Genomic DNA, 15,210 nt, shown 5'->3' on the forward strand with positions numbered 1-15,210 from the left:
TTTTAAAATATCGAAAACGGATCATTGGTCAGGAAAAAATAATATCATGGATCAGGAAAAAATTATTTTCCTCGGCCCTCCCCCCAGGCCAAAAAATTTCTCCTGGGCCTTCCCGTAAGGCTTAAAAAATTCTCTTAGGCCCCCCCCGGTAAATATCGTACAGTCCCTAAGAGGTGCGTCCTCCAGGCCTGTCCGAGCATCAGATATCCCTTTGCACACTCTCCCCTTCGCACATTCGTTTACACGAGTGCTCAAGCGTGTCGTCACTGCTTTAGAGCTATAAATGGCTGTTCCACAGAGTTCGCCATCTGCAGCGTTTAGTTCGCCCGCTCTCCAGTAAGCTGATCCCCACAGTTAATAAGGCAATATGAGAATGTATAGCAACTCAGTTAGAACCAATGATTTATTCATAATGATTTTTCCATGTCGTTCCACTCCATGAGTTGGAAAGTTCAAATGAAATTTATCCCTCATAGTGTTCTGGCTAAATATCCCCTCCCTCTTTCACATGTCCAAAACAAAAACGTATGACATTTGTTAGTGCTCAAAAACCTTACTGATGTGTTTTTTGTGTACCCATATGTGATGAGTACACGGAATGATGAACAAAACAAAAATAAATAAGCAACGCTTTCCATAAAGTGTTTTCATCGTTTTACTACCAGATCTACAGCTTACAGTGCATGTTGGGTCTACTCTATGTACAGTCAGGAACCATATTCATCCACCATATTTCCCATGGACGCATATTTACAATGACAAATAATAGCCATAACGACCTTCAAAATCTCTCAAAGGAACAGACGATTAAACACACACGCCAAAAAAATACAGTTAAGAGTCAAATAGATAATTGATACTTTCTTGATAAATAGCTAAATAAATGCAAAGGATAGTTACATTTTTCCTTCAGGGAATCAAAGGCATAGTGTCCAGAGGGCATAACCCAACAGGTGAGGACACACCTGAATGAGGAGCATTGGTGGAATCCAGTCTCACGTGTTCTTCAGTGGAGGAGCTGGCCATGAAGCAGGGGTCAGTCCCTAGGTCCACACTGGAAAAGTCTTTTATACTATTCTGGTGTCAGACCTTCAGGAGTCATTCACCAGCAGAGGAAAATTGGCAGCATCGGAAAGGGATACCCAGGTTATTATGACGCTGTGGACATCTGGAGGCTATGTCTCCTGCACGGTTATCTATCATCATACATTAAGTGCTTCCCAACTTTGTGACTTATTCTCATCGATCAATCATTTAAGACTGGCTTGAATACACTCAACATTGTTTTCTTTCAAATAAAAAAAAAAACCCTGTATGCTCACCTTTTAAAAGAAAGACATTTCAGTGGTTGTATTCAAAAAGAAAACTCAATGAGCCGTTCAAACCCTCACATCACATTGGTTGGATGTGATTGCATCTTTAGAGAGGATAGTAAAGGTGTGTCGAGACTGCCATATGCTGCAACCTGAATTCCCTGTAGTTGTTGTGGTGTCCACTCAGCCCAGGACCCCGCGGGGTCAGTCTGTTTTGTGATTATCTGGGCTGCTGACCGCGGCTCTTTCCACCCACTCTCACTGCTCTGCCATCACCCCGCTCCTCCTCAGTACATCACAGCACCCTTTAAAAACAGTCTTCCAGCTGCGGAGAGGGAAGAGAGAGAAGGAATGAGTGAAAAGGGAGAGAGAGAGAGAGACAGACAGACAGAGAGAGAGAGAGGGGAATAACCCTCTCTCTCTAAAGAGTAAAGAGTGATCACCATGGATTCTGTGTCGCTTTTAGTGAATGTAAAGGCTAATGAGGTTAGGTTTAAAATCCAGCAAATTTCAAACAAGATGAAAGCTTTACCACAAAAGAGGAGATATTCAAACAGACGGGGGAAACAAAGAATGGTCGAGAACATGCTTGACTACAGCGCAGGAAAAAAAATGACAATAAAAGGGAGGAAAGGGGGGGAAAACCCTTTGAAAGATTAATTACTACATGTAAATTATGTAAATTATGTCCATGCAAATATTTCATGAGGACAATTACGGGAGCAATTAATTACTGGCCCCCACTGCTTTTCTCTTTTTTTTCATTTTCATTTTCATTTTTTTACTTTTCTACTTCATTGACATTCAATTCAATTTCCCATCCGCTGCTCTGGATGTTTAATCTCCCAACAAAGAGGGCCTTGTCACTCCCCGAGAGGTCACATACCAGGCCACAGGGGAGATGGTGGGGAGATACAGAGGAGATTGGCACAAAATGGTGGCAACACAAAGACTAGCGATAAGCAGACGTACGTTTGGGGTTTTAATCTGGCAAGACAGGACTATGAAGCTGTGGCCTGGCCTGATGTATATGTTGACAAACAAAATGTTAGTATTTTTTATAAGAACGTGAAGGGGTTTAGCAATCCATTTTCTCTGTAGGGATGTCTTGAGTTACATATTCAGTCAGAGGATCGTGTCAGTTTCACATCTGTGCATAAATAAGCTCACAGAAATTAATTTCAGATTTTTCTCAAAGAGAAATGGTGGAAAGCAATCTACTGTGCAGCAGACAATTAGCTGATGACAGCATACTTATGGCTTACCAAACCTTCCCTCTGGAGTCCATATCAAATATTCCAGCCTGAGTAGACTGACTATATGTGGCACAGGTTTGAGGCAATGTGTTTGCGTATTGTAGTCTTTATTTCAGTGAAGAGAAAGGGACAAGGGACAGACCTTGTATTGCTCTGTCTGTATCAGTTCTGCCATCACTGTGGTCACTCTCTATTTCCTGAGGGGAAGGATCTGCAAACAGAGACAGTACCAGAGACAAACCATCAGTCCCATTCACTCAGTTACAACACTGAACTATCATCAGTCCCATTCACTCAGTCACAACACTAAACTATCAGCAGTCCTATTAATTCACTTAAATACAAGACACAACCATGGAATGGTAGTCTAGGTATAAGAAATCTATTTTTCTTTTTTTTAGTAAACATAAAGAACGTTTATATGTAATTAGAAGTTTATTAATGTAATACCTCAAAAATACAAAATACATAGTACTGCAGCATAACAGATTTTCTATAGAATTTCAAAATTGCACCTCGGGCTGCATCGATACAAATGTTGAGCTTGTCCTTGGGTTTTATTTGGTGTTCACACGGCAACATTTAAAATGGAACAAAACTTGTAAACAAGACTCCATGTGCGATTAAACTACTCTCACATTGGTCAGATTGTTGCTTTGATTTTGACAGATGTGTTTGTGGTTTAGTGTGTTGAGTTATGGTATGATGTGGTGTGGTGTGGTGTGGTGTGGTGTGGCGGTGTCTGACCGTTGGGTGTGGCGGGGCTGGCCTGGCCGGAGGTCTGCTGCAGCGTCTGCTCCACCTGGTCCCTCCTCTTGGACTCAAACTCCAGAGCCTCCTGCAGCCGCCGCTTGCTCTTCTTCTCCTTCTTCAGGCGCTTCTGGATCAGGGCTGGGGTTCACCATCACACACACACACACACACACACACACACACACACACACACACACACACACACCACAGACAGGGATATATATATAGGGTTATATTCGCCATCACACACACACACACACCACAGACGGGGATATATATATACATGTATAGGGTTATATTCGCCATCACACACACACACACCACAGACAGGGTGGTCATTTGTCAAAGTTAACTTCTTATTACATTACAATACACAAATATTGTCTATCTATTAAAAACAGAATTATTTCAACCATCATTTTTATATTTATATATGTCTAATTTAGAAGTTGACAGCCACACATGACATGTTGCGGAAAAATCCTGATTCCTTTGCCCTGATAATCTCAGTTAAGATGTCAGGGAAAACTTCATTAACAGTAGAGAGAGGAGAGGCAGATGAAACTTGCAATCAGCAGAATCACACAGGGAGGCTCCTACCCAAATCGCTCTGATGAACTGTGTGATTATTTAAGATTCACTAAGCTCCTCGAACTCCAAGGAGTATCATCACTGTAATCCTATTTACAGAAGCTTTTTTTCCCTCTGTGTGGTAATATCACTGGATGAGAATTCAGTTCCAAAGGGGTAATTCTGCCTAATGGTGTCTCTGCTAACTGAGAACAATGCTGAGCTTGCAAGTTCCGCTTTGCAAGTCCCCATGCAAAGACAAGTATTAAAACAAGGCAATAAAGGACTGTCTAATTAAACACAGCTAATTTGTGGCATGTTTGTGGTGTGTGTGCGTGTCTGTGCATGTGCACGTGTGTATGTGTGTGCCAGTGTGTATGTGTTTGTGGCATATGTGTGTGTGCGTGCTGGTGTCACGCCACAGATTTGTATTGTGCTGGGTGTCAGTGGCTAATTGATGTGTGTGTGCAGATGGAGAGGAGACGAGCAGCTTTCCCAGCAGCAGTGCAGAGCGTTCAGAGACCGCGCACAAGCTCAACCGTCTGCAGCTCTCATATCAGCTGTGTGTGTTGTGCTAAAAATATAATTAGTGGGGCTCATTACAAAGTAAACCCCCTCTTTATTAGATGGGCCAAGGCATAATGAGAGCTGCAATGAGGAGGAAAAAGGAGTTATTTCCTAGTATGCTGTGTTCTTGTTTTAAATTGGGAGTATTTTTTATGAGGGTCCCACAGAACGTTGAGATACAGTGTTGTTAAAATCCACTGAAATAACGTTAATAAAGACTTACCGGTAGGCTACTCCACACACTCACGTGCATTTTAGGGGCAGCCGTGGCCTACTGGTTAGCACTTCGGACTTATTATCAGAGGGTTGCCGGTTCGAACCCTGACCAGTGGGCACGGCTGAAGTGCCCTTGAGCAAGGCACCCAACCCCTCACTGCTCCCCGAGCGCCGCTGTTGCAGGCAGCTCACTGGGCCGGGATTAGTGTGTGTGCTTCACCTCACTGTGTGTTGAGTGTGTTTCACTAATTCACGGATTGGGATAAATGCAGAGACCAAATTTCCCTCACGGGATCAAAAGAGTATATATACTATACTATACTAAACATACCATAACTTGCTGTTCAGGTTCACATAAGCAATTTAACCGTACTCTTCCCTGTGTCTCCTCTCTCTTTATCACACACACACCTCGGTTCTTCTGCTCCACACACAGCTGTCTCTCGAGGCTCTCCCTCAGCTCCCTCTCCCGGAAGAGCTCCATCTTGAGCTCGGTCTTCTCCAGCTGCACCTGCTTCTCCTGAGCGCGCGCGTTATCGATGGCCACCTTCAGCAGACCCTGAACACACAGGGCAGAGCAATTCAACGAGGGCAAAGCACACAAAACAGCAATAAGATATGCATGTTCAAATGTGTGTGAAATAGACTGATACAATGAGTGTGTGTGTGTGTGTGTATGGGCATGATTCCAATTGTGTTTGTGTGTGCAGTGCACACTTATACACAGTGAGATGTTATGGTAATAAAGATCAAAGGTGATCAAAGGTGACAAATCTAAGGTGCTTGCTGGGCATATGTGTGTGTGTGTGGTTAATAAGAAACACTCTTCCAACATATATAGGTATAGGTAGCTTATTGTGATGTGTCTAAATGTCTGATGGCTGCTTTACATTGATTGAGGGCTTGAGAGGGAACAACAGGGTGGCGAATGGGAAATACTCATGAAGCTTTTACATCGCATGAAGCCACTTGCCTCTGAAGTGCTACCGTCCTCAAAGAGTGGCATGTTCAACAGCGAGCATGAGTGCATGACATTGAGAAAGAGAGTGTGTGTGTGTGTGTGTGTGTATTATTATTACAGTATATCTCTGTGCGTGGGCATGGAGGGCCCTTTCACCTGTATGTTGGTCAGCAGGGTCTCGATAGATGAGAGTCCCTCTGGGAAAAGCAGAGGGGAGGGGAAGCCCAGCTGAAGTGCTTGGCTGGACGGTGGGAGTCTCTCGTAGCTCTCCCTCAGTGTCGGGGGACACAGGTGACTCTCGTCTGAGGGGGCAAGAAAGAGCAACATGGAGCAATTCAGAGACCTGCCTTAAGACTTGCAGCAGCTGGAATTGCCTTCGCCTCATATACATACACAGTGTAAGCATACTTTAGACACATGTTTGATTTCAGTATTCCCATTGTTAAGCATGGCCAATGTTTGATTTCAACAGTCCCATAATAAAGTATTGCCAATCATAATTGAACACAAATGTGAGAAACCCACAAAGGAAGAGCAGCCATTTCCCCCCCCACCCTCTTGGTGAACGCGTCGCTCTGCGTGTTCCACTGGATGTGCCAGAGTGAATGTCAGAGAGCAGAGCTGGACTCTGCGGATGCTGCAGTCCCTGGGAGTCGGGCCCAAGTGATTCTAATGCGATCCGTGTCGCCGGCGCTGAATAAATGTCAGCCTGCTCATTTGCTGAGTCAAATGAACTCAAATATCTCCTTTCACCTTTAAGCAGTAAATCCACAGTGGATTCCGTTACACAGAGAGGAGAGAGAGAGAGAGAGAAAGAGACAGGAGGGGAAGGATGGCACCAAATAGATTGTGTGTATGTCTGCATGTGAGAGAGAATGAAAGAAAGAGGAAGGGAGGGGAGGGGACAGAGAGAGATAGAGAGGTAAGACTTATCCGCACTTCAAATGAAACAGAAAATTAAATTAAGCCCATTTCTTTTTTTAAATTTCAAATAAAGCCTCGCTCCTGCACATGTAAGGATTCTCTGAGGTGAGGCTCATTGTCCATTAGAGTCTCTCACCTGTGCTGCATAGATAATATAGGTCTCTGCTCGAGCCATTATCTCCTTGCTGCTGATGGTCAGCACAGCAGGCGAGTGTGGAATTACTCGTATTGTGTGTGTATGTGTGTGTGTGTGTGTGTGTGTGTGTGGGGTCTCTGGCTTCAGGAGCAGATGGGAGTTGAGCAGAGAGAACATACGCGTGTCCAAATGTATGCGGGAGTGCACAAGACTGTGTGTCCAATTGTGTTTCCATGCGCATGTTTATACACAGTGGGGGTATGTGTGTGTGTGTGTGTGTGTGTGTGTGAGAAAGAGAGAGAGAGAGGCGGAGAGAGAGTGAGCACATCTCTGCAGTGCTAATAACATGTGGTGTTGATGCTAATGAGAGGCCTTGAAGGGGGGGCTGCTAAAGGTGACTTTCTCCTCAAACACTGATGCCAGATTAGCATAGCGCCACGCTAGCATGTGTTTCCAGAGGTCTCTGACACACAGACAGACACACGCACACACACGCACACACACACGCACACACACACACACACACACACACACACGCACACACGCACACACACACACACACACACACACACACACACACACACGCCCCACTCTCCATTCCCACTGTGCGGTAGATCTCAGCCCATTACTATCATGGCCTGATTAATGCAGATCTCCATCCTTTTGACCCACACTCATGAATACTGGATAACTATGTCTTACTCTTACATTCCACAAAGAGAAGCCATATTTTACACTGCACTGACATGTAATTGTATCAAAACATTGAGACCTCTGCAGCAATATACATACTGGTAAGCTGCTCAGTTATTACAATACTGCAATTCTACATTTTTCATAGAAGTGAAGTTTAAAAGTTTAAAAGTGAATAAGTATGATTCATTTACTTATGTGACTCTAATGGCTTATGATAAGTATGATTGTAGCTTTTTCCAAAATCGGTCTAATTCTGATTAAATGTTCTAGTCATTCTACTCTTACGCAACCTCTGCTCTCATTACCCTCACCCCCAGTAGAGCATTGTATTTGGGTCTGTCCATCTGTGTGTGTGTGTGTGTGTGTGTGTGTGTGTGTGTGTGTGTGTGTGTGTGTGTGCGTGCGTGTGCGCGCGTGCGTACGTGTGTGTTTGTGTGTGTGTGTCCGCCCACTTAAAAAATGCTGTGATTTTTTCCTCCTGTTGATCCAGATGCATAACCGGGGCGAGGCTCTACCGTCGCCTGATTACTCTTGTTAAGTGTTTTAGTAGAGGCAGCAGTTTCAAAGATCAGAGATGAGTGGTTTCACTGTAGTTATTATTTACACCATCGCCATCTACGTTGGGTAGGAATCACAGACCGCACACATCAATCAGGCCACGTTTGCAGATTCTGGAAAGTTCCTACAGAGAGACACTTTATCAGGCTGAATGTTCCCAGCTCTATGATGAGCTCCTCATGGGATATCCATGCCTGGTGTGTTGAGATATTGCCTTGCCAGGCATGCCTGATTCTAGATACCAAAGCTCTGTAGAGAGTGAAGACTTAGTGAGCTTAGCTCTTACTGTGATACGCACATACAGTGTATAAACACATATAGCTGCACTGGTAAATGATCTCCGCAGCTACAGAGTGCAGTCTCCTCTCTGTGGAAGCCTACTGTAGTTGGCTGCATCACAACAAGCAGATGTTCAGATCTCACCTTCACTGGGGGCCGATAAAATCTGATTAGATTACACTCTCAGCCCCACCCGTCTCCCAGCATGCAATGTGCTGACCAAAGCATCTTTCCCCTCGTCCGCCCCAATCTGATCCTCACATCTTGGCAGGGCTAAAAAGCGTCCGTCACACTCAAGGTGTCTCAAAAATGAAAAACCTCTCCATGTATTCATTCCTCCTCCCCCGCAACGTACGTGCACGTGTACACACACACACACACACACACACACACACACACACACACACACAGAGACACACACACACACCCTGTGGCATTCCTGAAAGCATCCTGTTTCATGGAATGTGATTAGCAGAGTGCCGTGGTGTCGGAGCACGAGCACTCAAAGGGAAAGAGCCGGGACCCTTGTAGCTGAACTACGGTGCCCCTAGAGGGACAAATTGTGCGGCATCAGCAGTTTTTGGCCCAGCAGCTCCTAAAATCTGATTGATCTTACAGCGAGTTATTATTTAGCACACGCACACTCTCTCACTCTCTCTCCCTCCCTCTCCCTCTCCAGAAGAGACCACTGGCAGGCTTGTTTGATCATAAACAGCTCTCCTCCTGCAAGGTCACGCGTTCCCTTTTTTCTTACTTTCTTTTCCTCTCCGCCCCCCATCCTCTTTTAAATCCTTTTGGTGAAAGGGGGCCGTAAAAAAGAAGAAAAAGAAAAAGGCCTTTGAGGTCTGGCGCCTTTGACACGCTCTAGCCGAACCAGGGCTCTGTGCTTGTGACACTTCCAGGGTCCCTCTACGGAGGCTAAGAGCCTGAGTGTCACTCCAGTCAGTGCCGGAGTGTGCAATCGAGCTGTGATTGATCGCAGATAGTCCAGCGCCACACTCCCTTTGAACAGATTCCCAGAAACACTGAATCTCTCGCCTTGCACAGGCGATTTCAGGGAAACTTGTGATTTAAGTGCATTTACAGTTAGTGAAGGATTACTCATGAAGCAGCAAGTGAGCAAAGGCTTTGATCACACAGTCACCATTTTATGCTGGTTCTTTGTAAAAACTATAATGACCCAAATCTGCACTACAGATTACAGTTACAGGGGAAATTCTACATATGTTAGCAAAGCACAATGATGTGAAGTGATCCGTTTATGTAGCCTACTAAATGTCAAAATACAAAAATATTAACAATTACATATTTAATGATTTTTGTTACAGAAACAACCTCAGGATTCATCATTGACATGAAAAATTGTGGAAATGTGCTCACAGCTAACCTCAAAAGCTCATTTGTAGAAAATCTCTCAACTAAGATAAATGGGAATATAATACCCTCAAACCTCATTAACTCACATTTAATGATTAACCAGACAAGCACATCATTCTACAGACCTGCAGCTCAGGCAAAGCAAATGGACAGATACAATCTGAACCATTTTTATTGTCCCAGCTTGTTTCCTGGTGACACTTAAGCCCAGGATTGACTAGTAAAACCAGGATTTCACTTAAAGCCTGTGTTGCAGGTTAAACACCACTGTTGATTAATGGGTACATAAAGCACTCAATATATGTATATCATTTTAAAAATGTCTCCAAATGGTGTTAAATGCCAGTTTTTGTTGTTTTTAGCATTAGCGGGTTTTTTGTACGCAATTCGGTGATGACGTCACTTTGGGGACTACTTGATCTGTGCTTCATTCATTTCAATGCATTTCAATGGACATCGCGGTTACACTTTCAACATAAAGTTTGTATATTTACACTTCGAATTTCGTCACAGCATTTATATCACAGCTACCCTATGATCTACCAATGGTAATAACGGTGCCTGATATCAATTTAGTATTTTTTCAGAATTTCGGGAGGTCTCGTTTTGGAGGGTATATGTTTTACATTCATTCCTATGGGAAACGGTCGCGGTTACACTTTCAACATAAAGTTTGTATATTTACACTTCGAATTTCGTTACAGCATTTATATGACAACGACCCTATGGTCTAACAAAGATAACAATGTCTTCCGATTTTAGTTTAATGCAATTTTCTGAATTTGAGAGGCCTCGTTATGAGGCTATAATGCACCTATTCAGTTCAATGTATTATGCTTATAACATTACGACACTTTTTTTGTTACTGTCAGTGAACAGCACCGAATGAAAGTCAACATGTTCTTTATATCTAGTGATAGTGATCATGTCGTTAGTTCAGATAAGTAGGCTACTGGGCAAACTTAGTCAGAAGATCAGAATATGAAGCATCATGATAGCTAGCTGGGCTAACTTTTTAGTCCCACCTGTGAGCCACCCCAGTTACTTAGCTTCTAGCCGCCGCCAATTAGGCTGGTCGTGTCTTCAGCATGAATATTTTCGATAACTACTGCTCGTGATTGATTGCCATTGACATCGTCAGGGTACGGCTTACCAAAGAGGGAGATAATATGGGCAAGTCGCAGTTTTGCAGGTGCTTGTGTGGGCTGTGCCGTCCCGATGGAAACTGTGGTGGAGAGCTGCAGTAACTAGGGAAGCGAGTGCATTTTGGCCGCTGGTCGAGGAGCTCCCCTGTGACCAGCATAATGACATGATCTATCTAGCTATCTATCTGTCTATATACATATCTAGGCTATCTATAGCCTATATATTTATCTATAATCTGCGCTATCTACTGCTGAACAATACCTTACTCGTCTCTCTTTACTCCTCTCTCGTTATTCTCAAGGGTCTCAAGGTGGGCTTTGGTCTGTAGTCTCCCCAAGGTGACGTAATGCAATGCATTGTGGGGGAAAGGAGAATCACTTCAAATGCTGTGAAATATTACCTGCTTTTTCGTATTATATTCCGTTTTGTGATACCCAACAACATCAAATGCAATGGATAACAGTTTAAATGTTTATTATCAACAAGCAAATTGTGCAAATTCGTTGGAAAATGAACCCTGCAACACGGCCTTTAAAGAAATTCAATGGGAAAAAATAACAAAATTATGTGACATTCTGCTCATCTGAAATACTCATTATTGGATACAACCCACCGCACTCCATGTAAGAGGGTGTCTGGGCATTTCCGAAGTTAATCAAGTTTACACTTATTTCTGTACATACAAACGTTAGCAATCAAATGCCTCGTATTTGCCTGCAAAAAGAAAATCATCGCATTGGAAAACCTCCAGATTGTGTGCAGTAGAATTAGGATGCGTTCATCTCACTAATTTAATGCACCATATAGCATCTCATCACCATCAGCGCTCTGAGTCCCGTGTGACTTTTATTAGCACGCCGCTACTCTGCTCATCGCCGCCGCTAAATGTTATTGGTTTTGCTCCTCTCTCTCTCTCTCTCTCTCTCTCTCTCCTCTCTCTCTCCTCTCTCCTCTCTCTCTCTATCTCTCTCTCTCCTCTCTCTATCTCTCTCTCTCTCTCTCTCTCCTCTCTCTCTCCTCTCTCCTCTCTCTCTCTATCTCTCTCTCTCCTCTCTCTATCTATCTCTCTCTCTCTCTCTCCTCTCTCTCTCCTCTCTCCTCTCTCTCTCTATCTCTCTCTCTCCTCTCTCTATCTATCTCTCTCTCTCTCTCTCTCTCTCTCTAACCATGGGTAAATAAAGCAGATCACCGCTGGCCCCCACTGCTCTCTGTGATGAGGGACCCCCCACACAAACCAGCACACACACACAAACCAGCACACAAACCAGCACACACACATGCACACACACACAAACCAGCACACACACATGCACACACACCACACATAAACCAGCACACACACACTGACACATGCACACACACCACACATAAACCAGCACACACACACTGACACATGCACACACACCACACATAAACCAGCACACACACACTGACACATGCACACACACCACACATAAACCAGCACACACACACACACCACACACACACACACACACAAACGTACACATGCTCAAGCACACACTGACACATGCAGCAGACACATGCCACATGCACACACATGGACACACCCTTACCCACCCACACACACACACACGCACACACACACACACACACACACACACACACTGAGCACAAACGTTCATGTCTGTGCGATGAGTAAATTGTGCTGACTACTTGCCCTTGCCGAGTCCTCATTAAGCTAATGAACGGCTTCAAATGCAGAAGCCAAACAAGGGTTCGGGGAGGTTATTACGAAAAATTACACCTCCAGGAGAGCACAGGAAAAGCCTTGTTCATTAATTCCCGGTTCGGCAAATCGCTAACTAATTTAGGCCCACTGCCTTCCTGCCTTAATGGATTATTTTCATAAAAACGTGCTAGGTGAATTTTTCTCTCTCTCTCTGTCTCTCTCTCTCATGCACTCTTTCTCTCCGGACTCACACAAAGAGGACCCTGGCTGGGGAGAGCTGACGAGACGATGCTGTGAATTTAGATCAGCACAAATGAAGAGCAGCTCACAGTAAGAAGAGCACCCCCTGCCCTCCACACACACACACACACACACACACACACACACACACACACACACACACACACACACACACTCCTGTGGAGTCCTGCACTCGGAGTAGTGCTCTATACAATAATGCAGACCCTGGAGTAGGAAGCTATTCAACATTTGCACTACAGGTCAAAAGTCTACAGGCACAACCAAAGAGGAGAGGAAATGTAATAGAATTCATGGAAATTCAACAGTAAAGGAAACCAACTCCACTTCAATTTTACATAACAACATTAACAATTCACATTGCTTCAGGGTGCTCAACTTAACTTGGCTATACTTGGAAATGCCTTGGTGACTTCCGTCCTAAGGACTGTGCACTGACCTTTCTCTGTGGGTGACCTCTTGACCTCTGTCTGCTGTCTGTTGTCGTGGGTGGCCAGGTCTCCTTCCTTGGGTCCTGGGGGACCACTCGGGGACAGTCCCAAGAGGGCGTGACCCAAAGATAAGCCATTCTGGTGGACATCTGAAATATCACACACAAACACAAATCATGAAGTTCATCCAGCTATCTTAAAAGCAGATAATATTAGCTTTTTTCCCCTTTGGGGCTGCCAATGTTTTCTCAAGAGGAGAGCAAGGGCATCTCTACAAAATCTTCTCATTCAGACAAAACATATGAGGGACTGTGGGAGCACAGCGGACTCTTTTCTTGTGTGGAATTAAAGGAGTACTCACTGAGCTCACTGAGTAATCTCGGTAAGAAAAAAAGTGAAAAATAAATAAATAAATAAATCAGTGCCACCTAACTCAAGTGATCCTGCTAGTGGCTATGCAGCCAGATGGCTACAAAGCTAGCTTTGTGGGCATCACTTAAACTGTTACAAGTGCTGTACAACATGAACAGGGTCTTTACATGACACCACTATGCATGTTTAACTCAGTAATTGTGAAACAACAATACAAATCCAGTGTTTGTACAGGCAATTCCCTCGGTTGCTTCATGTAGCCTAAAATCCATACCAAAGTCGAACTTAAGCCTTCTCCCATTTCCACTGAGAAAAAAAAAGTGAAGTTTATTTAAGAAAAAAAAAAAACGATGATTGAGCATTGCAATGGTTATATATTAATATATAACCATTGCAACCATTACCTCAGTACAGTTACGGATATTCCGAAGTAAATAAATGAATCAATATGGAAATACATAAATAAATGAATGAATGAATGAATGAATGAATGAATGAATGAATGAAACGAGGTAGAAATACATCAATGAAGCAATGTGGATTTGCAGAAATAGATAAATGAAATAATGTGAAAATACAGAAATAAATGAATAAATAAATAATTGCAAAATTACCAAAATGTGCCTCGTAACGGGCTCAAAATCTCATTATAAGTGCTGTGCAGCATGAACTGGGTCCTTACGAGACACCACTATGTAGCCCCCTGGCTGCATTAGCCGCTAGCAGGATAACTTGAGTTAGATAGCACCCATTTTTTTTTTTCCCCTACCGACAGTACTTGGTGACCTTGAGCAACAGGGCTCTATGTTAAAATGTGAGTGTTCCTGTAAGGAGTCCTGGTTTACAAAACAAACTGACAGACACAGAATAATAATCTATTATATTAGGGACTAGGTGTTCTAATGCATCAATTTTTTTCAAACTGTTTATTGTTTATTTATGTTTAATTTATTCAGTGTATTCTTGTTTCTATTTAAACTGATATGATCTATGTAGATAGATACTTTATTGTCATATATGCATTTCTGCCCCATGAAATTCTTGAGAGTAACAACACAAATGTGACTTATTTCTGATTTAATCACCCCAGTTTATTTGTCTGTATGTCGTACGTGTTCTGTCCGACGAGCTCTCGGTGAGGGCTGGAGAGCTGGACACACTGCTGCTCTGGTGAGACGACACCTGACTGCCTGAGCGGCGGCCATCTTCCAGGGAGGGGGACGGGGACGGGCTGTCCGGCAGACGCTCCTGGAGGGGCAGGAAGAAATCAAGATCTCAAGTGGTTGGCTTGACTTTGCTTCGGTTGCGTTGCCTGGCTGTGTGCTTATTGTCGTGGTGAAAGTATGGTGGCAACTCAAACCTGTCTGATGGCACCTGTGAGTCAGGTGGAAAGAATCAGTCTCACTGACATCACATACACTATAACACTGGCCTACACTCAGTGCTCTTGTAGGCAGTTATGAAAGTACTCCTCTGTAAGTGAGTATATATACAGTGCACTTACTGTATATATAGAGTGTCATTGCTGACCTGCTGGTTCATATAATCTTAGAAAATGTAAAAGCCAAATGTAATCGAAATGGACTGAGTATGTTCTATTTGACTGGCTATGAGTGCAGTGGTGCGGTCTGCTAGTGTGAACTACGGTTGTGGGATCTGATGCTCAGGGGAAGACTGGCCACTAATCACACACCTTGATGACGGATG

The 15,210-nt window shown here is 43.7% G+C and overlaps 1 protein-coding gene across 3 annotated transcripts in view; it reads right to left on the reverse strand.

The window, feature by feature from the left end:
• Positions 1–637: 637 nt before the first annotated feature.
• Positions 638–15,210, reverse strand: part of dachc (dachshund c) — a 39,959-nt gene continuing 25,386 nt past the window's right edge. The window contains exons 4-11 of one of the 3 annotated variants that reach the window (XM_042081564.1): positions 15,197–15,210; positions 14,589–14,751; positions 13,140–13,280; positions 5,793–5,938; positions 5,087–5,222; positions 3,317–3,460; positions 2,712–2,780; positions 638–1,638 (exon numbers count right to left, since the gene is read on the reverse strand). The exon at positions 15,197–15,210 is cut by the window's right edge and continues 159 nt beyond it. In XM_042081564.1, coding sequence (XP_041937498.1) covers positions 1,601–1,638; positions 2,712–2,780; positions 3,317–3,460; positions 5,087–5,222; positions 5,793–5,938; positions 13,140–13,280; positions 14,589–14,751; positions 15,197–15,210 — 851 coding nt within the window. In that variant the 3' untranslated portion in view covers positions 638–1,600. Of the gene's footprint in view, positions 1,639–2,711; positions 2,781–3,316; positions 3,461–5,086; positions 5,235–5,792; positions 5,939–13,139; positions 13,281–14,588; positions 14,752–15,196 lie in introns of all 3 variants that reach the window. The other 2 variants (XM_042081565.1, XM_042081563.1) reach the window with 2 other exon arrangements.

The sequence above is a fragment of the Alosa sapidissima genome, chromosome 23, assembly GCF_018492685.1.
Source record: "Alosa sapidissima isolate fAloSap1 chromosome 23, fAloSap1.pri, whole genome shotgun sequence".
Taxonomy (NCBI): Eukaryota; Metazoa; Chordata; class Actinopteri; order Clupeiformes; family Clupeidae; genus Alosa; species Alosa sapidissima.